At 45.2% G+C, this 22936-nt stretch overlaps 3 protein-coding genes across 3 annotated transcripts; 2 read left to right on the plus strand and 1 right to left on the minus strand.

Moving 5' to 3' along the window:
• Positions 1-2328: 2328 nt before the first annotated feature.
• Positions 2329-5485, plus strand: PtA15_7A304 (uncharacterized protein; the record flags this gene model as incomplete). The annotated part of the gene is made up of 13 exons (XM_053170898.1): positions 2329-2340; positions 2400-2558; positions 2652-2742; positions 2829-2920; positions 3016-3072; positions 3164-3243; positions 3331-3424; positions 3506-3610; positions 3714-4048; positions 4123-4135; positions 4222-4303; positions 4381-4740; positions 4821-5485. 13 exons carry the CDS (start codon positions 2329-2331, stop codon positions 5483-5485), a joined length of 2145 nt encoding a protein of 714 aa, XP_053022133.1.
• A 3713-nt stretch (positions 5486-9198) lies between these two features.
• PtA15_7A305 (uncharacterized protein) lies at positions 9199-10006 on the minus strand (the record flags this gene model as incomplete). The annotated part of the gene is made up of 3 exons (XM_053170899.1): positions 9199-9249; positions 9339-9550; positions 9631-10006. 3 exons carry the CDS (start codon positions 10004-10006, stop codon positions 9199-9201), a joined length of 639 nt encoding a protein of 212 aa, XP_053022134.1.
• Positions 10007-17231: 7225 nt separating this feature from the next.
• On the plus strand, positions 17232-17560 carry PtA15_7A306 (uncharacterized protein; the record flags this gene model as incomplete). Its single annotated transcript, XM_053170900.1, has 2 exons — positions 17232-17237; positions 17351-17560. 2 exons carry the CDS (start codon positions 17232-17234, stop codon positions 17558-17560), a joined length of 216 nt encoding a protein of 71 aa, XP_053022135.1.
• Between the last annotated feature and the right edge of the window lie 5376 nt (positions 17561-22936).

Below are 22936 nucleotides of genomic sequence, written 5' to 3' on the forward strand. Positions count from 1 at the left end.
TACACCTGCAGCTAGAAATGGCCCCGCCACACCTGGGTACCCGCACCTTTTTTTTTGGCAAAATCAGACACCCGCACCCGCACCCGCACCCGCGGAGTGGGTCTGTAAGAGGCACTGAATCTGCACATTACAGTCCGGCGGTGGGTCAGCTCTCACGTGTTGGTCCCGGGTCTCCAATCTTGGTGTGAATTGCTAATCATGCTGACTAAACTGCACAATACAGTCCGGCGGTGGGTCAGCTCTCACGTGTCGGTCCCGGGTCTCCAATCTTGTTGAGGAAAGAGAGAGGACACCGGGCACATGAGGCCGGAACTATATGTGCGCGTCGGTGACAGTTAAGGTTGGTACCTGTCACCAACTAGGTTGGAATCTATGTACATAATGGTGAAGTACATAGATACTAAAGTCAAGTTTTTGCATAAGTGCATACCCAAATCTAACAGGGTCAGACTCCAGAGCGGGTACCTGCAGGTACCTGCCCCTCAAAATTGACCGGAAGGATCCCTTCCAGTCAAAGAGGTCAAAAAACCTCTTTGACCGGAGGGATTCCTTCTGGTAAAAGGGGTTCTGTAGCCTCTTTGACTGGAAGGAATCCTTCCGGTCAAAGAGGTTTTGTCTCTTTGACTAGAAGGAATCCTTCCGGTCAAAGAGGTTTTGTCTCTTTGACTGGAAGGAATCCTTCCGGTCAAAGAGGTTTTGTCTCTTTGACTGGAAGGAATCCTTCTGGTCAAAGAGGTTTTATAACCTCTTCAACTGGAAGGGCAGCAAGATTGCCAAAACAGAAAACCTCTGTTGATTGTTGTTACTGGTCAGAAACTCAAGAAAGGGTTTGCTTTGCTTACCTAACTCCACAGATTTTGAGGTTCACAGCACCCTCCTCAGCTTGTGAGCAGAGGGCAAGCCTTCCAGTTGAAGAGTTTCAAAACATCTTTGACCGGAAGGAATCCTTCTAGTCGAAGAGGTTGAATCCTTCTAGTCAAAGAGGTTACAAAACCTCTTTAACCGGAAGGAAGGCTTTCCCAGTCCTTCTTGTCGTCATGGCAGCCGCCACCTGCCCAAACAAGAGCAGGTACCCGATAGAATACCCGGGTACCCACTTAATTTCTCCCAGAAATCCAGCATCCGCACCCAAACACGCACACGCTGGCGGGTACCCGCCAACCATGGGCGGGTACCGGCCAGCGGATAGCAGGTACCTGCGACGGGTTTGTTGGGGCCATCTCTACCTGCAGCTACAATTACAGCTACAAAGTGTTTGAAAAACAAGTGCATCTTTAGCTGCAAATGACAACTAATTAGCTGTAGCAGTCAGCTAATTATCTGTAATTTAGTGTTAGAGGAGCTTAGCGGTTTGACATTACAGCTAAATCTAACAGCCTGAAAGCTTGAAAACTATTAGCTACATTTAATTTTTAGCAGAGCTAACATAATCCAGTGTGATATGTGTGTTCTTGGTTAGATCTTCCAGCTAATCTCACTTTGTCAAGATCCTTAGAAAGCTCTCCCTATCTGATGGAATTTGCATGAGGCAGAGGAGAAAAAGTCAGATCAACAGCATCAGCAGGCCTCTGATTAGTATTTCTAGCCTGTAAACATTAATTTTTGTGAATCTGATGTTATTGTTCAACTGGTTTGAGAAAATAAGAAATTACATTTTGACAAAGTTGCACAACCCTGAAGAAGATTCACAGATGAGAGAGTTCAGCAAGATGATAAAATTGATATAAAACTTAATATCTTTCCTGGGTTTGTTTTTGGACAATAAAAGTTAAACTGTCCAGGATTATAAGAGAGGCTGCAATTCTCAACCCCAAATTGTCAAGAATTTGTGAAAAGAGGCTATAGGATAACTTGTCAATTTCCCTCAAGGATTTTGCCGGAAAACCCCTGAGAGGAAGTCAGTCAAGTAGCCTCTCCAAACCCAGAATAGATCAGACATTCTTTGGGAGCAAGAGGCTGTTTGTTGCAAAGGGATCTTGGTGTTGGTTGCTGAACCCAAAAAAGTCTAGTGTGTCCTGAAATAAGGAAGACTTCCCCTCAACTTTACAGGGGGCTACAGAGTCAGATCTGCAGCATCTGGGACTGGATTCCCCCGCAGAAATCTACATTGGAGGCTACAGATCTGGCTCTGTAGGGGGTTGCAGAAACAAAGTGAAGTCTTTCAAATGTTCCTTGATCAGGTTGTTCAAGCATGCAAGGAACTTTCTGAGAATCAAAGATTGAATTTCCTTTGGATCTCTTTGGATGTTCAATATCTTCAAGCGAGCCAAAAAAAATCATCCCGTTTTTTTCCTACACAATAAAGAGTTAGTCTGATAGTCAGAATGGATGAAAGCCAGGGTGAGTGCAATCTGAGAGCAGCTAATTAAACACCTACCTGACCCATTACGAACCAACAGAAGAATTTATATCAACCAAAGATGTCCTTGACAGTCTTGCGGCGTTTGATGATCACCAGGGCTTCGAGGAAGAGGGCGGCTGGACGGACACTATGGCCGACAGCGATCCAGTCTCGCAGCTTCTTTGGGATCGGCGAGATTATTGGAATCTTGGCCAATGTGCGTATTCTATCAGTTTCTTAGAAAGGTCGCTGTCATGAAAGCTTTTGCTCCTCGCCTGACATCCACTCATTTTGGGCTGTTTGTCTGTAGCCCGGCGAAACCGTCAGATCGTTGGCTGAGTCGAAGCGGCTGTTAGAAGAGACTCGGGCGGAGATGTTGGAACAGAAGGAAAGGGATTCAAGTGGGCAATCTTCCTGACTATAGACATTACAATTCTTAATGGATCTGGGTTGACAGTCTCCTTCGTTTTCTTGTCCGTTTGAATAGTTCCACCCAAGCATACTTTCTCCCCTCTCCCGGGTCTTCAGTATCGAGAGCAGGAGGTCAAGGTCTTGAAGACTTGTCTGAGCTCGATCCCAGTCAGTCCAATCAAAACCACCTGCAAATCTCCTAAACATGGCAGCTTGGAAGTCATCATCAACAAATCAATGTTTGCCTTACTTCCCGCCTCCAGAACTTCACCGTCATCTTTGGTGGCACGAGCGTCGGCAAGACCGCGCTACTGAGACAGGTGAAGTAATTTGACCAAGTCCATCTTGTCCGATTTGTCACAATCTCGCTAATTTTTTCGGATGGATCGGATCATAAACTTCGCTCACTAGGTTCTCACCGACGAACGATATCATGTGATCCACTTCGATCTGAGGATGGCCGGCTTTGCAGACGTTTCATCCTTGTTCTTGTACGTGGATCCTTTTACCACTGATGTCATCATCGAGATAGGGAACGGGGACCTTAATTTTGTTCTGGTTTGACAACATCCAAATAGTTCGTTTTCTTGGCAAATGGAGCAGTATTTCGTCAGTCTGGCAAGCCGGTTAGAAGGCTACGACCCATTTGAGAAAGAAGCATTAGCCTTCAAGGTGAGTGTTCAAATCAAAGCTCTTTGAATAACTACAACCTATGCTAAACTCTGTTGGGGTTTTCATCCATCTGCTCCTTAGCACCTGCGACTGGATACCCAACGGAGGATAGAGAAAAATGGGCCGCCAGTCAAGACCTCGGATATTGCCCATCTTCTGGAAATCTTCCAAAGCTGTTTGCTGAAGGTAATTTCCCGGAGCCCAGTCCCAACCTGAATCATTCCCTACAGGTGCTTCCAGATTCTGAATCCAATGATTATTCTGTTTTGCTTTGTTAAACCGGACGAAGTATTGGGAATTTGTCCCAGCCAATCCGGAAGAAGAAGAGCAAGACAAAGAGAGTATCCGGAACAAGCCAGTCAAAGAATGGGAAAGGAAGAAGATGAAAGACGTACAAGACCGAGTGAAGCAAGAGATGAGTTGGTCGGGCCATGCCCAAAGCTTCCCGGTAGACCCGAAAAAACCTGAAGTCAAAGGCATCGAGGCTAGTAGATCGGTCGAGTTTGTCGAGCCATCCGATCATCAATCGCCCCCACAGGAGGGCAAGAATCTCAACGAATCCGGAAGTGAAAACGATCCTCAGGAGGAGTCTTGGAAGCCGCCGACCAAGTTGATCCCAGTCTTGTCAGTCATCATTCTTATCTATGCACCATAAGCGCTCCTGAATTACCTCAGCAGTTGATCCCTTTTCCCCCTAGCTTCATCGATGAGGTACGAACAGACATCTGCCATCTTGAATTCTCTTTCTCTTACGAGTCACGTGAAAAAAATGTACTGAGTTCATGAATTCTCATTAGGCGCATAAGTTACCGGCGTTAATCAAGGATCAAGAAACGATGAAATGCATCCTCGACGGTCTTTTAGTACTGACGAAACAGGGTGCAGTCTCCACCGCCTTCTTTTTAATCATAAAAACAACGACAGACCAAGCTGAAGGTATTTTTTCTTCTTTTCAGACCGTTTGTGCCATGTGATCAACGCGACCTCGGACCCGTTCTACATGAACTGGCTAAGGAAGATGAACGTCCTGACGCATTGTACAATCATCACGATTGGCGACCCGCCCAAGAAAGAAGCCCAAGAGTACTTCAATGAAAACCTGCTGAACACGCTTCAGAAGAAGCTCGATCAGCAGCCGATCTGCGATTCGCGCGACCACCGCTCCGGGAACCTCGTCCTGAAACACCAGGCCTCTGATCAGCATTCTCAAGCCTCTGACCACGATCCATCGGCCGCTTATGAACTCGGGTTCGACCTGATTTACGACACGTTTGGCGGAAAGCTGGCTCATTTGCAAGGCTTCGTGGGCGATTACTGTAAAAAATTGGACCTTTTGCATCGACAATTCCCGGATACTTATCTATTTTGCTTGGCATGCTCTTTTTTACCCATGCAGTGAATTCGGGGGGCAAGTTGCGGCCAAAGCAGTCTTCGCCCTTCCTCCAAGCCTACGCCTTACTCCAATACCACCTCGTCACCCCGCAAAATCTGCCGCCCGACAGCGCGCGCTTGGCGGGCACGATCTCGGCACACTTGTACCGGCAGCAAGATCCCATGAGAGAGGTTAAAGATCCATTAATGATGGACCGAATGCCAGGCGGAGAGGGGGGCGAGAAATTCGAAGCCAAGACGCTGTTATACGTGATTTCGAAGTTCACGACTTTCGAGGTGGACCGGTCGACGGGCCAGATTGTTCTCGAAGTGGAAGAGGACAGCAAAGGTGGGAGGGGTTCCTCTAAGCCGAATGAAGGCGCCGTCGATCCGCCGATCTCGCCGAGTGTGCCCAAGCCCTCTTCGGCCCAGCCGACGTGCTCGTATTTCCGGCTGAGCCGAGAGATCGGCGTCCAATCGGTCGACCATCTCGTCCGGAACCGCATCCTCGACCTCCGCTGGACGCCTCCCGTCTCCCCCGACCCCCCCATCGACCAGAACCAGGTCGCCGCTTCTGCACCCGCCCACCTCGCTGACGTCGAGCCGGTCGTGCTGCCCATAAGTCCCGTCATGAGAGCCGCTATGCAGGCCGTCTTAGAACAGCATCTGCATGAAAATCTGCTCGCATAGCTCTTGGCTGTATCTTCATTTGGGGTTCGGATGCGCTAGTGGGCTTGGGTGTAAAATGTGTATTTTTGATGTATTCACATAGAGCTCCGGAGCTTTCGGGGTTCGGGGCAACCACATAATAGGGGGGTTCAAGATTGAAATTTACAATACTTTGGGACACATTTTAAGGTGTTTATGGACATTTTTTTTAAAAAAGTTGATAAATTGCACTTATTGATCAGTATCACCTACTGCTGTGCATTTTCCCAAAATTTTAAAATTTTGTTCATAAAGGCCTTGAATTTGGCTCCAAAATTTAGAAAAATTCAATTGTGAACCCCCCTAATGTATATTTTTTGATGATTTGGTTACATTGAGAAGTTATTTGTGAATTGTTTCCACAGAAAGAGTGGGCTTGATTGGCAACTCTTATCTCTGGAACGTTTTTGATTGGGCCAGCTTGACTGCATGATGCAGAGCAGTGTCCTTTGGATAATCTACAGGGCTCTTATGTTTACCTGCCACTTGACCTTTTACTGTTTGGTGAATGTTGTTGAGTCAGAATCTTCCAGGCAGAAAAGCTGCCTCTAAACTCTAGTTTTGTGATGATACACAAGTCTGTCCCTGCGGCAGGAGAGGCTTTGCCACCAGTGCCAGTGCCACACAGCAAGCCTCCCACCAGGGGGGATGTGGGGATGGCACAGGGGCCTGGAGTAAGAGTATACAACAAAAACGTTTAGTTTCCTAGCACATTCTTATAGGGTAACAATGATACCCTGATGGCTACTTAAAGTCAAGATTTTAAGAGCAAAAAAGGGTGTCCAACATATGGTCTGTTGCCTTATGGTAAAGAAAACATGAATAATCAAAACCAGACATGAAATTAGTATGGGATGGAGAAGAATGCCAATCACCTGTAGTAGGCAGAGGAATGAGACAAGAAGAGAGAATAATTAAGGTTGATTTGAGATGTTCTGCAGTTAATAGGACCATATTTGATCGTTGTGTTGAGATACCCATATGCTTATATATCATATGTAGTATGCTTCAATTGAAACACGAGTAATCTTGTATATAGTCCATACCAGATTACTGCTGGCATTTTCCTCTTAGTGAATCAGAACATCTTTCTCACTCACAAAGTGTCATAGGTTTTTCAACCATGAACTTTGGTTCTTTTCATCTTGTGTCCCCCGCAACATTTTGATCTCCCGCAGGCTCAGCCTCAATTAAAGATGGCCCCTTGCACCCGGGTACCCGCCAATGAGTCCGAGTACCCGCTTTAAAATCCCCAGATCTTGGGCACCCGCACCCACCAGGGAAGAAGGGGTGAGTACCCGGGTACTTGCAGCGGGTACTTGCGGGTATGTGCAACTTTTTTTGCCACAGTGATGTTGTGTGTGTCCTGTCTGTTTGCGCGCAAACGGACAGGACGGTGATGTTCAGGCCTGTCCGTTTGCGTGCAAACGGACAGGGAGGTGACGTTTGGGCCTGTCCGTTTGCATGCAAACGGCAAATGGACAGGACGAGGTGTAGTCGTCCTGTACGTTTGTCGGGCCCACCTGAGTAGTTGGCATATTCCCTCCTTGAAGGATCGTTCCCGCGCGCGCGGGAGACATCCTTCAAGGGTATTTTACATGAGAGCAGCAACATGCCAAACATGGCAGTTTGGCTGCCATACCTCGCGCGACTTGAAGTTCGTATTTCGACAAAGTTGGAATCCAACAACATCCCACCTCTCAACCACCCCAACCAGCCCTTAGGTTAGGTCCTGGGTTAGGTCCTGGGGGGGATATGAAAAAAGTTGACAAGAGGAACAAAGTCAATCGACTTGTGCAAAGCCGATCAACTGTAAATAGCAGCCAAACTGCCATGTTTGGCAAGTTTGGCATGCCGCTGGTTGGGTGTAACACACCCTTGAAGGATGTCCCCCCCGCGCGCAGGAACGATCCTTCAAGGGGGGAATATGCGGACCGGTCAGGTGGTCGGGCCTGTCTGTTTGCGTGCAAACGGACGGGACGGTGATGTTCGCGCCTGTCTGTTTGCATGCAAACGGACAGGACGACTACACCTCGGTCCTGTCCGTTTGCATTCAAATTGACAGGACGACTACACCTCGGTCCTGTCTGCTTGCATGCAAATGGACAGGACGACTGCACCTTGGTCCTGTCCGTTTGCATGCAAATGGACAGGACGACTACACCTTGTCCTGTCCGTTTGCCGTTTGCATGCAAACGGACAGGCCCAAACGTCATCTTCCTGTCCGTTTGTGTTAGAGTCCGTTATGCACTTATGCAGAAACATACACTTAGCTATGTACTTACACACTCATGTACATAGCTATTACCTAACCGAGGTAGTGATGGGGACAAAATCTAACCCTATCACTACCGGCACATATGGTTCCGACTCTCCCGTGCCCGGGATCCTGTCTCTTTCCTTACCAAGATTGGATACCCGGGATTGTTGTGTGGAGAGCTCACCGCCATCGGTTCTGTATCGTGCAGGTTAGTGTGCTTCAGCAATGTTATACCAAGATTGGATACCCGGGATCGTCGTGTGGAGAGCTCACCGCCATTGGTTCTGTATTGTGCAGTTCCGGGCCTTTATAGTTTGCACGCAAACGGACAGGATGGTTTTCATCCCTATGTATATACATAATATACATAGGTATGCCATCTGTATATACATAATATACATATGTGCAATACAAGAATCTAGCTGCGTGGGCAGGGCGAGTGTTTGGCGGGTACTTGGCGCGGGTACCCGCCATTTTTTTACTGCAGAATCTGGACACCCGCACCCGCTGGCAACACCCGCCGGCGAGTACCCGCCAAACCTTGACAAGTACCCGCAAACAGGTGCTGGGTACCTTGTGCCATCTTTAGCCTCAATGTTGCATTTGACCAAGAGGATTCCAATGAATGCAAGTCTCATAGCAATATTGAATGGTCCCTGCCACAATAACTGCAAGGAATTGGAATCAATATGTGGATCTAAAGTGAATAATTGCTTCTTTACTGCAGTTGTATTTAAAATTTGTCTCAAAACAATTCTTGTTAAATTGACAATTGGTATAGTCAACCTAGCAACTTGAGAATTATGCTCTCCTGGATTCATTGTCCTCTGCACTGGCTCATTGATTGAAGCCTGTTTATTTACAATGAATCATTGGATTGGCAAGTATTGTGAGATTTCAAAGTGTATCATTGATGAATTCACCTTCCGCCTCTAACCAAAGTTCTTGAAGAATAGCCAGCTTGGATTTTGGAAACCATTGTATCAACTGTTTGAGTGAATGATTAGCAGTCCTCTATATTCTTTCAAACTTTTTGGACATAGGCTTTTGACATTTGAACCAGTTTTCCAGATCCAGATGTGAGAGGTACAAGAATTGGAGAATTTCTGCTCCAATATCAAATAGTGGACAAGGTTGTGATATTATTATATTTCAGATTTTACAGCACAATTGAGATCATCTGAACTTTTTGTAACATTGTAAGTCTTGGTCATCAGTGTAGTCTAGCTCAAACGGGTTAGAAATGGAAGGGACAGCAAGCGTTTTTTGCGCCAGGTTGTCATGAATCTTGGGGGCCAGCTCTGAGATTAAATCAAGGTTTGTGTTGAGCTGCGTTCCAATTTTGCGTAGGTCAAGCAAGAACAAGGGATGTAGTCTTTGAGTGAAGGCAGAAGGCTCAATTCCAGTTTATCTATCATGAGTTTGTTCCTTCTGATCAGCTCATCAGTTTGATCTCTGTGGGATCTTGCCAGCCGTGCATTTCAAACTGGAGACCCAATTCAAAAAGTTTACAGCGGACCACCAAACTTAACACAGTCCCTCCAGCGTACATAACCGACAATGAGTTGAACTCACTGCAACATTGGAACGACGTGGCTGAGCAGACTTTGAATCAGCGGATGGCGGTGCTTTTTGTTTTCCCTTTGAAGCTCCGTTATTCGTGGCTGAGGTATCTGCGAGTTTGGATTTTTTGGTGGTGGATGTATCGTTGTTGTTTTCCTTGGTGCTGCCTTTCCGCTTGCGAGACATTGAGGGTAATCCGACGTTGAACTCGTCCTTGGAAGCTTCTAGAGTGCAAAAAAAAAAAATCAGAATTAGACAGAATCGTTGATGGAAATTTGCCTTGAGGGGGGAATAAAATACCAACCTTGGGGTGGTTTTCCTGCATTCCTGGCTGCCCTCTCCATTTGAACTTTGCGGATTTCCTCGACGTGGTGATCGTGTCCATCAAAGACTGGCAGATTGGCATCCGCTCGAGTTAGTTCTTCTGCTGGAAACTTGCCCAGCCTTGCCTTGCAAAATCCAGAATACCATTTTTCTGAAGGAAGCTTGAGTGGGATAATGTTGGTGAGGTTGCAGGCGACTTGTCTATATTGGCACAAGTTGCATTTCACGTTTCTGGCATGAATCCTTCTAGCAGCGCCCAGGATTTTGCAACAAATCCGGCGATCTGTACACTGACTGCAAGGTTTTGCCCATTGACGAGCTTTGTACCAAGTAGGGTTTTCTTCTGGGTCAGCCATCTTGGAGTTTATTGATCGCGCTAGGAGAAGGTGACGTGTCGAGCTGAGCAAGAAGAAAAGGAGGACTATTAGCCAGGTGAACGCACAAGCAAAAAGGCTAGAGAAATAGATGGACGCACGAGAAAAGGACGCTTGAGGAAAATTTGACCGGTTGAGTAAGAAAGTCGCTTGCTTGGAGGCAGGTGAATCAGCTTCCGCTAGAGTGGAGCTAGACGTTCGAGGCTCTGGTCAAGTCGGAGGAGGGACTTGCCTGCAAGCGGTGATCTTTGGCACAGGAGGAACATGATTTTTTGAGAAAACCACAATTTCTCCCTCATCTTACCAAGTTATTTCTCCTGATTTTCAGTACATGAAAGCTCTGCATGTTGCGGAGGGGACTGCCGTTTTAAAAGTTTCATTATCTGCTTTCTTCATTGTGTAATCAAAGCAACAAACCATCCAACTTCCTCCTGAGGGGGAGGAGTGAGTAACTTGATAAACTGCCTGAATGTCTTTTTTCCTTTCAGAGTTTAGACAGCCGCCCGACATATCATGTTCAGTAGCCTATACTTATCTCAGATTTGTAATTGAAACTGCATGTGTGTGTCAGTGAGTTTGTGAGAGTATGGCATTGGGGTATCTTCGAGTAAGTCCGCACACTTTTGCCTTTGGAGCACCCGGACAAACAGGAATGTAGAGCTGAGGGAATAAGGATAAGATGAAGATGAAGCCCTGCTTCTTCTCTATCTTTTGGTGTAACATACCATGCAAAAAAACCATGACATGGGGGTATAAATACTGATGCAAAAGAAACCCCTTCATGGAGCCTCAAATTTGTTCCCTGCCATGCCAACAACGGTGGGCCAGCTACGCTAATCGTAGCGTTAGCGTGGCGTAGCGTAGCGGAATTCCGCTACATTTTAGCGTAGCGTTAGCGGAATTGCGCCTTTTTGCGCTAACGCTACGCGCAAAGGGTGCACAGCTAATTTAGCTGTTAGCGTAGCGTTAGCGCAGATGCGCGCAATTGCGCTAACGCTACACACGCAGGGCGCAAAAGAGCGCGCGCTACGGTGCGCCACACTGCTTTTAGCTGAAAAAAAGGCCTTTTTTTCCGCTAAAAGCGCTGTAGCGTAGCGTAGTGACTGTAGCGGCGCGCTAACACTAACAAACAATTGGCGCGCTGTTAGCGTCGCTGAAACGTAGCGCAGCGTAGCGGCGCTAACAGCGCGCTAACGCTACTCAAAATGGGCGGGCGCTTTTTGCCGCTACGCTAACGCTAAGTGGCCCTGTAGCGTAGTGTAGCGTAGCGGCCCACCGTTGATGCCAACTCTCACCGCTTAGGTGCAAGTCCCTCCTGCGGAGGGCCCTTTGGGACCCCTTGGAGGGACTTTGATAATTTTGGCGGACCACATCTATAGAGGGATAGAGTGATTCATGATCAATGAGTTGCTCAGTGTTCAGGTCAAGGATGTTTAGGTGAAGTTAGCAGACCTATTGTTGAAGTTGACTCTGACTCAACCACTTCTGAATCCAACATTGTTAATCTTCATCAAACTTTTTCTTGCTGAGGAACCTCAAGGAAAAATAAGGAAGACAAGGTACAACCAAACTTAGCTAAGTCCAAATGTGGGAACACCAAGCACCTCTACTGGAGGGATGGTGTGGCAATTTATATAGGCTAGCGGTGTAGAATTTCTGCTCACTGCAGCACAAGCGGGAATGAAGTGGGGCAGCTGAGCAAATGCTCACTCTACATATCCAAACAAGAGGATAAGCATGTGTGCTTATGCGTCTCATATGTAGGCTGAGTGGAACCTTGAATGTACTGCTTAGAAAGCATGCAGTGTCAAGATTTCACCACGGCGGAAGAAAAAGCCAAGCGATGCCGCTGGGGAAATAGTAGCTTTGAGGAAAAAAAAAGTAAGCCTCAGAAGTTTCAGCTATGAAACCATAGATATGAAACTCATATTTCAACCCCTTCTGTTTCCTTTTCACAGATGAAACCAGCCACAAGACGCCTAGGGAACGTGCCCAAGCCACGCAAAACCAGGGAAACGTCAGAAGACCAGACAGGAGCAGAGCAGCAAGCAAGCGCGACTTGTGAGTATATAAGGAGTGTGAGAATACACATCCAGGTGAACGGCAGCACACTCATAAATTGAGGAAGCAGCTGCGATCCCAATCAGCTGCGGATTATGGTAAGCTAAGCAAACAACTTCCAAAGTCCAAAGCTAAAAGCCGCGGAGTCATAAAACCAACACATTGTGTTGATGCATGCAGGTCCAACTCTACCAAGCAGCAAAAACAAACTCAAGGAAATACTTGCCCACCGGTCTCTTGCAGAAAGAATAAACAAAGCAAGCGCCAAAGGTAAGCGTCTGGTTACTCTTGTCTGTTGAGATGATTAAGATGTTGAGCTAACACCGCATCCCCCAATTCTTCAGACTTTGTCAAACAGAAAAAGACAGACCAAACCAATTCCACTCAAAGAGTAGGATAGCAAATTGGTGAGTTGTCTCGTCCCAAGCCAAGCTAGAGAATGAAACAAAAGGTCTAACTGGGAGCTATGTAACTCAACATCTAGACAACATTGCAGCTCTCATACACTGTTTCTCTTACACAAAGTAATTTCACCAGGGGAGATATGTTCCCACTCCCCAGGGAGTGCCTTACCGTAACTTTTTTCCATAACTGTGCTGGAGGCCTTTGGTAAAGCAATATTGAATAGGTATGAACAAGACTGGAAGTCAGTGTGGAAATCAGTTGGAAATCATCCTGAAATAAACCATAACTTGCCAAGGAATAATCCAGAACTCATCTAGAATTCATCCAGAACTCATCCAGAATATAGTCCTTTCTTGGCTCCATGACCAGTGTGTCCTTTCCATGGAGATGTGAAAGGCCCAGCCTGTGATTTTTTCCCCCTCATGTACTCGCGTACATCAGGGGGACAATTGGTGTCTCAAAACAAATTTTTTACTTTTCATGTGGCTGTGAAAGGCCCATCCTGTGATATTTCCACCTCAATGTACGCGCGTACATCAGGGTGACTATTAGAAAAGTGCAAAAAGGTTAACTTGCATGTGCACATGTGAATTTTGAAAAGCAAAAAAATACAAAATTCACTAGATCATTTTCGTGAGGAGGACAGGATATATGGCCAAAGTGAATTGGCACCGCAATCCAACCTTGACTTAACTCAGACTTTCACCCTATTAAAACAGTTTTTTGTCATTTTTATCAGCCAAATTCAAATTAATTCCCGCATTTCCAAGAAAATGGGTTTCAATTTCAATGACTGCAACATTACCACATTCCAAAAATCTAAACCCAATAATACCAAGTCAACTTTTAGTTTAATTTTGTACATCAGGGCATATAATGTGAATTACAAGAAACCCATTTTTTTGGAGGAATTACCTTTGAGAATGGGAATTTTGCTTTGCTATCCTTAAAAATCAGTAAACAGGAGCAATTGATGAGTTGGAATTTGGTGAAATATTATTTCATCATATTTCTTCCTACAGTTTTACATAGAAAACAAAAGAATTCTACACAACATTGTGTTGACTTCCAAATCAATTGTGACTGACTTTTCACTAACTTCTCCATCCAATTTACTATTTTGGGGATGAGTTACTAATCCACATCAGGCTCACATCCGACCAAAACTCACATAAAATTCAGCTCTGGCACTCCCTGGGGAGTGGGAACATATCTCCCCTGGTGTTTGGACCAGGATTGGCAAAAGCTTGTTCCAAGTAAGGACCAATGGTCTCCTAAATAATAGAAGATAAGCGGCTAACAATATAAATATTGTGTAGACCAAAATAATTACTCAGAAAGAAGAACATAGTTCTTTCCCTTCCTCTCACTTTTCTATTTGCATCGCGCAGCGGTCTATTTGCCTGCTCTTAGGTAAAAAATTCCCATCTGATTTTTACCCATTATGATGTACTTAGTTGAGATAAATTTCTGATAAGAAGTAATAAAAACTAAAAATTGAAGTAGCAGTGCTGGCGCTTTGATACCACTTTAAGTAGTTGCCTTGCACTAGCGCTATTGCTAACTGTCATTTCAAAACACGGTACCTTGCTTTGCTACACAAAAGCACCTCTTTTTCTCGCAAAGTGTATCTCTTGCGGTGTTGATTGTGGTACATCCCTCTTGCATGCAACATCAAATTGACGGGTGAAGTACCAGATGCCGGATTATTGGCTATTTGATTGTAAAGTGCCAAGAACTTGAGGCATGCTTTTTGCAAGGTTTTCCATCTGATGGATGACCAAGAGAGCAAGAAAGGGAAAAAGCATTAACCAAATGATTCAATCTGTATTGCAACTGTTGGAGACCACATACCAGGTTGATAAGCCATCAGCATCTTTTTTGGGTCCAGGAGTGAAGTTGCTGCAGTTGGCCAGGATTTGAGCCCAAAATTCATCTTTCTTTTGATTGTTTGACTGAATTGGGTCTTCCAATATGAGGACCCAGCTCTTTGCAAGTTGCTTGTGGAAGCTTGGGGCCAAATTTTGGGTCTTGGAACTTTGGACAAGGTTTGAAATTGCACTGGGTTGAGACAGGCTGGGCTACATAGTGTTGAACCCGGTTGGGTTTGGATTGAAGCTGATTGAGCTGTGGCTGTAGGTTGTTTTTTTTGACGTGGCATTTTGAAGGTGATGAGGTGTGTAGCGGGATTTTTGCAGGATGGCAAGTTAATCTAAGTTTGTGCCAAGGGTTTTTGGATGGCTTACTCTCAGGATTAGCAGGGAGCAGAGTTGCTTCATGATACTTCATTTCCTACTCCCAGGAGTACTTACTCCAAATCTAATCTGCTCCAATGCGGTTGAGGAGTGGGAGTAGTTATGCTAATCCAAGGTAAAAATGTGACCAATGCAGTTGCTCTAAGAGGTTCAAAGAAAATATGATTGAATTAATACATGACTATTTTGTTTTATCATTAGCCCTGGCAATTTCTAGTTCTTTTCTCTTTTGCTGACAAAGAGTTTTTTTTCTCTTTCTTCAGCAGCCATTTTTCTAACTTAATAGCTCTATACATAAAAGGCTTACTAATTTGAAGGTAGGAGACATAATGATTAATTGTAGGAGTTGTTTGCAACAGAGCTGGTGGATATTTAGTATGGTGCTCAACTGAGTTACTTGTCCATAACAGCTCAATGATGCCCAGGGATGTTCCAAAGTCAATCTCACAGTTAAATTGAGAAAATCAAAAGGCATGTCCTGGAGCCAAGTTTTCAGGGGAGATTGAAAGGCCTGTTGATGGGTGGATGTAGCTGAATAGACCGTATGTCCATGGGTTCAAGTTGCCATCCTTGTGAAGTTTGTTTGAAAAGTTTGAATGAGTTACAATCTCACTAGAGAAGATTCTGTCACAGTGTTGTTTGAATTCATTCCATTTGTTATTTGAACAACTTGGGATCCCAAATTATTTCATAATATCAGCATTGTCCTGGAAAAATTGCTTCAAAAAAAGTTGGACTTGGTCACATAGAAATTGGTTGAGCATAACTTTTAGATTTTATGGGAGTGTATCTATAATCCTCTGCCAATTTATTTTCAATTATTAAATTTTTAATTAGGAGTCAACAGTGAAAAGACAAGGAAAACCATTAGATTTGAACCCAAATCACAGTCATGGTACAGACCTGCTCTACCGCTGAGCTAAGCCGTCTGATGCATGGCGTACGGAGGCTCCAACACCCCAGCCTATGCCAAGCATCAGAGACCCCCAATTAGGGGAGCCCCCTATCAATCCATGACTATGCAGCTTCTACCCCCGGATTAGCAAGGGGACTAAAGCTTGTGCTAGGAGCTAGCACTGGGCTCATAACATGAAAAGACCAGGACAACCATGGTATTTGAACCCACGTCACAGTCATGGTACAGACCTGCTCTACCGCTGAGCTAAGCCTTCTGATGCATGGCTTACGGAGGCTCCAACAAACAGAAGTTGTGCTTGATTTTTATTTGAAGATGTCAGACTCATTTTGGAATGCCTGTATCATTTGATATTCCAATTTAAACAGATTCATCTTTAATAAAACCCAATAAATGATATAAATTGACAAAAATTTGAAATCCACTTATACTTTTATTGCAGGCATTGTGTCTTTACAGTTCCAACTGAGTTCCAGTTGATTTCCAGCTGATTGGTTCCAACCAATTACTGCATGAGTTTTAGATGAGTTCCAGATCAGTTCCAAATGATTTCCAGAGTTGATCATTGTTTATTAACATTATGTTTGCCAAAGGCCTCCAGCACAGTTATATAAACACCACCCTTAAAATGGTGGCAATGTGTGCACATTGCCATGCTTATAAACTTGATTTTATGTAGAAATTACTAACATAATAGCCTTGAGTTACAATGAAATGACTAACTTGTAGCTCTGATTTTGCATTCAGTATACTTTCAACTTAAAATCCACAACCCAATTTTTTTACTTGAATCCCAGATTTTGCTTCTTTCAATATTTAGTAGAAAGTATTGATTGTTAAATAATTATTTTTCTTTCCTGCCCTTTCTGTAATCTGTAGACTGATTAAAATTCTACAAGGAAGGAGCTGACATGCTCATAGAGCTAAATACCACCTATTGATATTTTGTTGTCAATTTGTAATGAATTATTTCAGTATAAATTCACATGAAGAGAAATAATGTCATGATTCAAGAATATGTGGCAAGGCATGACTGAGCCTCAAATGCCTGTTGCATTATGATCAAGATGAAATGATTTTGGCTGTTGTATTTTGATAAATATGAAATGTATGCCAGGACTGTAGAGTATTATGTCTAGTCCTGATTTGATGTGTAAGGCAGGCAGGCAATTGTGTCATAAGGACTTATGAAGATTCAAAAAAAATTATATATACATACCTGAACATCTCATGGAAGCCAGATCAATGCTTAAGGAGGATTGGGATCAGCTCACAGATTGTGTGAATTTCCTGTATGCACTTTGTTGTCTTGAAGCCATGTCTTTCTATCACTATCAGTCACATTCATGGAATTTGAAGTCCTTTATTTGTACTTGTAATTTGTAAGCATAGGTTGAAGTCAGTGAATAGTTTCCGAAAGCAATGAAGTTCAATACATATCACAGTCAAGCCAAGAAAATACCATCAGCAAATTTTAAAACCAATCACCAAGCTTTCAGCCCAAGCTTTGCATAGGAGCTCAGTCGTCAACCATCCACTTGACCAAAGCTTACCACACAGGTCATCCGAGATGACGGTTTTCACTAGATTTTCTCTCTTTTTCTCCCCTCATATTGCCTAGTATGATTGTTAATGATTGCTAATACTGACTGTTTGTTTTCTTCTGCATCAAAATGAACCCAATCCCAGAGCAAAATACCCAACGCAAAAACCCAATATACCTCAAATGCCTCGGAACGATATCCGGTAACTGCACCATGGTTGATGGCCTTCGGAAATCAATCAAATACCCAAGCCAAACACAAGCACTCCTTCAAAAAGGACCCGAGAGCATCAACATTTTTACCTGGCCAGGGGCGCAAGCCGGTCATGTTGCCGAACCCCTCTCTGGTGTTTTGAGGAAGTTGCTCGTAGGGCCGGTTGGAACGGTGTCAACGGAGCTGAATGCCTTTTTAGCTCGCAAGACAGACGATCAAAGCTTGCCCAAGACATCACTGCCAACAGTTATTATTGATTCCACCCTTGTCGCTGCCCCCACCCCCACACCTACTCTGACAGTGATCTTAATGCTGTTCGTCGCTTCTGGACATGCTCCCGAGGTACTCCAAATATTTGAAGAAAGCGGTCTGAAAGTCAAAATCATCGAAGGCTACCGTCCAGAAAGCTGCTGGGGGATTCCCCATTCTTTGCATCTTGAGGTTGGGCAACGGTCGGCCCCAGCAAATCCGATTCACGGCTGCAAAACAACCCTCTTGACGCACCAGCAACAAGCCCTGGAGTTCATTCTGAAATTAGAATCGCCGGAATCAACTGCACTTTCCGCCTTTTGGAATTCATCGACCTGCTTGTGGCTGAAGCAATTATTTGATAGTTCAGCAAACACCGGTAAAACCTGGGAGTATATCAATCATAACAATCAAGGGTCCATCCTAGCCGACGATATGGGCCTCGGAAAAACTTTAACATCCCTGGCACTCATTGTGACTTCAAAGGATGCGGCTGAACTGTTTGCTAATACGAACGAGCGAAATTCAAAGGCAACATTGGTGATATGCCCCTTATCAACTTTGGCAAATTGGGAGGCCGAGATCCATAAGCACCTGGACCCAAATCTCACAAAATATGCTGTATATCACGGAGAAGAACGAAAAAAGTGGACGGCGCACATGCTTAGGGAAAACAATATTGTTCTTGTTACTTACAACACTGTAGCCAATCTTTACGAGTCAAGGTGCGATGAGCTTTTTGGAGCAATCTGGTTTCGAACAATATTGGATGAGGCCCAGTAGATCGATAATGCAGCTTGGAATCGTGTAGAAAGCATTATTGATTGGTATTTTTTGGGAGTAGTGTGATTCGCGACCAAGCAACCAAGCGAAGCCGGGCCATTTTAGCCTTAGAGTCTCAACAAAAACTCTGCTTGACCGGAACACCGCTGCAAAATCACTTGAGTGACCTGTACACCCTACTTCAATTTATCAGACTGGACCCGTGGTCGAGGGACGAAGTGTGGCAGACGTTCATCAAGCCAAGCATAAGACGCAAATCAGAGAAGGCAATCCAATTGCTTCAACAGCTTCTTGCCACTGTTTCGTTAAGGAGGCTGAAAACAGATGTGCTCCAATTGCCGCCTAAAATAGAGGAACAAGTAGGCCTACCACTACAAGAACCTTGGGACAAAGATTACCGCCGTCGATATCACGATTTTGCCGACCCGTTTGGGGTAGACAGAGGCAGCGAAAGCTGGGATTCGGCGGAATTTTTTCAGCAACTAACAATGCTCCAATTGTATTGTGATCATCCAGGATTGGTAGATGCGAGCCAATATGATCTACCAAAGCAGGAAACTTCATGGCACGATAGTCCGAAGATTGTACATCTTATAGAAGATCTGAAAGCACACTTAAAGTCGGAGCAAGGTGGACGAATTGCGAAGGCGGTGGTTTTTTCTCAGTGGACAAACTTCCTGGGGATGTATGTGCTATGATTTTTTAGGAAGTTGCACCAGGAGTGACTAATTCGTTGATGAGGTTTTCACACAGGGTGGGTTTTGCTCTCGTCAAGAACGGCATAGAGTACGAAAAACTAGATGGAACCTGCTCACTGCAGCAGCGCGAAAAATCTTTGGCAAGAATGAGGCAGCAGCCAGACGTTCGAGTACTTCTGGCGACAATTGGAGCAGGTGGAGTGGGGATTGACCGGTCCTGACCTGTACACAAAAGGTGTACTTGATGGTGAGTTGGCGCGAATAAAAATCAAATATTTGGCCTCAGACTGACGGTAAACTACACAAGGAACCTTGTTGGAATCCAAGTGTTGAAAGCCAAGCAACAGATTGGGCGTATCGGCTGGGGCAAGTCTGCACCACCCAGATTATTTGTTACTTCATTGAGGGAAGCATTGAAGTCAACATGATGGAGGTATGTGCTATCGGATTTAATTGTAGTCACATAAGCTAATGAAGATCCACATGTTCCAATTTATAGATACAGAAGCGGAAAAAGGAACTGGCGCAGTAGGTCATTTCTATTTACATATATCTAATAAGAACTCACACTAATGACAGTGAATGTACAGTTTGACATTAGATCAACCGGGCAATAACATCAAGGAGGTGGTACGGATGATGATGGAATTGATTCATCTTCAACGTCAGGAGAACAATCAGATGGAAGGGAATTCGAGTGGGTCTTCCTGACTACAATTCAAGATATCCTGGGCGACTTTGGGTCTGGAATGGAGGAAAGCGGGATCATAGCAGCACCGGGGCAAACCAATTGGGACGGGCGAAACTTTGGATGTGCTGATGGGATTTTGACGACGTAATTCAAGCAATTTAGCCCTATGCACAATCCAAGGACCTTTTTCCTTGCGCAAACGCTCCACCGTGGCTAAGTCTAATTTGTGTGCAAATTCCGTGAGTTTTTGGGAGCGCCACGGTAAGTGCATTCGATAGAGGTCCCCGGCGCTGTCTTCTTCGGTGTCAGAGGTGCAAGCGGGATCCATGAAGATGCGGGTTAAATTCGCGGGGAGAGACAAGGCCACGCAAGTATTGACACGTCGATCACTGAGCTTGAGATGTGTATTACAAATTTATTGAAAGCCAAATGGATGTTTTAAGTCAGAGGAATGTCAGAGGAAGTGCATCTACTGTAAGCAACCAGAAGACGGACCTGTTTACTCCTTTTGCTTCGTTTTTCTTGGGCCGACTTCAGCTCTCGCCAGGCAGGGTTGCGAGATGATTGTCGGAGATCAGCCTGGCGCCCATGAATCCAACGGAATAAGACCTTTTGACCATTAGGGATTGTATTGTTGGTGGGTGATATGGCGTATTTATACAAAAGGCCATTATTTTTCGCAAACGACCAATGCTTCCAGATCATTGTTGCAAACCACTCGTTGTAAGGCGAACCTGGGGATTCGTCCCATGCAAAACTAACATGATGAATATTTACCTCGGCAAGGTCTTCAACAAAAAATTGGCGACAAATGATAGGAATACATTTGATTCTCCCTCCGACCTCGAGGTCTGCAATATTTTGCTCAGTGAGGTACAAATGGAACCGGGCAAAAGTTGTATCGCTAGTGTATGCCTCGTCAGAACGCGTCTTGAAAGTGGAAATTTGGGATTCGGGAGGAGAAGGAGGAAGGTCGCTCTTCAAAGCTTCCGCGCCAAGGAGAACCCGGGTGAAGTCATGGAGGGACCGAGAAAATGCGGAATTTGCGGATGGAATGCAGCTTGCAACCAGTTGTGAATGAAGGTGAGTGATAGTGGCAGGCATTAGGCCATTCTTGAGGCTGGTGTGATGGGTCTTCATGATTGAAGGTTGGATTGGGGGAAAGGTGAGGTGGCGGAAAGAATGAGGGGCAAAGATGAGAAAAATGTGTTGTCGGTAGATAAAAACCCCGATCCCTGATGGAAAAGGGCCAAGACAATGGGAGTCTATGACACTAGGTTAATTTTTTGACGTAAGAATATCCTTTCATTGAGTAGCACCCTCCAAATTAACCCATATGTCATTGGTGGAGTTGACAGACCTATTGTGTCGACGAAGCTGTTAGCCATTTGGACGATTGTCCATGCTGGAATGAGATTCTGAAACCCAAGTTTTGTGGCAGCTTGTCCCAGATTTTGCGGAAGGCCAGATTGCGTAGGAAGCACATGTTACGAAAGGCCGCAAACAATTTGGACAATCGTCCAAGTCGATACAGCTTGCAATTTGGTGGATTAGCCCATTCTTACGGAGTCACCCAAGTTATGACACTTAAACTCTGCGACCTGTAATACTACTTATGTCAAGACAAGCCGTACCACTAATTTACGGGTTGGACAATCGTCCAAAAAGAAAAATGGGAGCAATTCGCACTTTGGATGCGCTGATAACTGCTCACCACAAACAGAGGGGCAAATGATATCCTCATGGTCAATGATCAGTGAACCATGACCTGTTGATCTGCGTGAACTGAAGGGTCTTCAAGTGTGTCAACCAGCCATATTGGGTGATTTCCGCGGCCGACACTCAGGTTTGTACCAAAATAGGGCGATGCATATGTAGGGTAGCCCAGCCGAAGTTCCTAGAATGCACTCAAACCCCCAACGTAAATTAGAAGAGCCCATGTTACCCAGCAAATCAGGCACACACCCCTCCCGCGCAAATCAATTATTGGTTGAAGGACACGCAACACAACAAAAAGTTTACCACCATCAGTGAGTACCTCTATGACCTTTTGCGCCTTCAAATAACATGGGAAATAAGAATTAATGTGATCTCAGACAATGAGGGTTTGCAGCTGCGAGAAATTTGGGTGTGCACGGAGCATTTATTGGGACGCAAATGGGATTGAACGCATGGGGGTCCCTTTGTCAGACGTGACTTACCGAAAGCACCAAAGGTTGGCTCAATTGGACATCCTACTCGGATCCAGCTCTCCCGGGAATCACCATCCTACTCCACAAGATCGGCCCCTTCCAATGCCATCCGCAATGGCTCCGACTGGATCCCAATTACCAGTACACCATGCCTCTGCCCAGAACAACCAAACTGTAGGATCAAGCAGTAATGAGGCTGCTATATCTCACATCCCATTACAATCAGGCGCTGCTGGTCGAAGCGGTGGGGGAAATCCGTTGGCCGCCCAAGATAACGAACGAGAGGCGGAGTTCCGATTCATTGATCAACATGCTCTGCATGTTTTGCTTCAAGCCGCTCGGTTCCACTTCGAGGACTACATGAGTGAAGAAGCTTGCGAAAGATTCCTGGCTGATGAGAAGGTGAAGCTATCTCGCTTGGGGAACCGGTTTCAGTTCCACACGTCTATCATCTTGAAAAACATACCCGCATCAATAGTTACAGTAACGCGTCGTCTTGGCTTAGACTGTAGTTTTCAAGAACACGCCACTTGCCCAAAATGTTGGACGCTCTACGAAGCAATTCCGGATTCTGAAAGTTGGGCGAAACAAAAACTTCACACCACGTTGACTACTCGCTGTACGGCCAAATTCTTCACATCCGCCAGGAGCCTCTCAAAGTCGAATGAAAAGGGCCCTCGCTTGTGTGAAGAGCCAGTGTTCAAGGAATTTGTAGCCTCTGGGAAACCTGCGTGGCGACCAATTAAAGGTTTCTGTTACCAGAGGCTGAAGGACTGGTTGAAAAGGAAGCTTCTTTGTCAGGACTTTGAGGACTTCCTCGAAGCGCCTTTGCAGTATGCGCGTCAAGATGGTGTCATGAGGGATATCTGGGACGGGACCGTATGGAAAACTTTCAAGTTCCCCAG

This window comes from Puccinia triticina, chromosome 7A (genome assembly GCF_026914185.1).
Source record: "Puccinia triticina chromosome 7A, complete sequence".
NCBI classification, from domain to species: Eukaryota; Fungi; Basidiomycota; class Pucciniomycetes; order Pucciniales; family Pucciniaceae; genus Puccinia; species Puccinia triticina.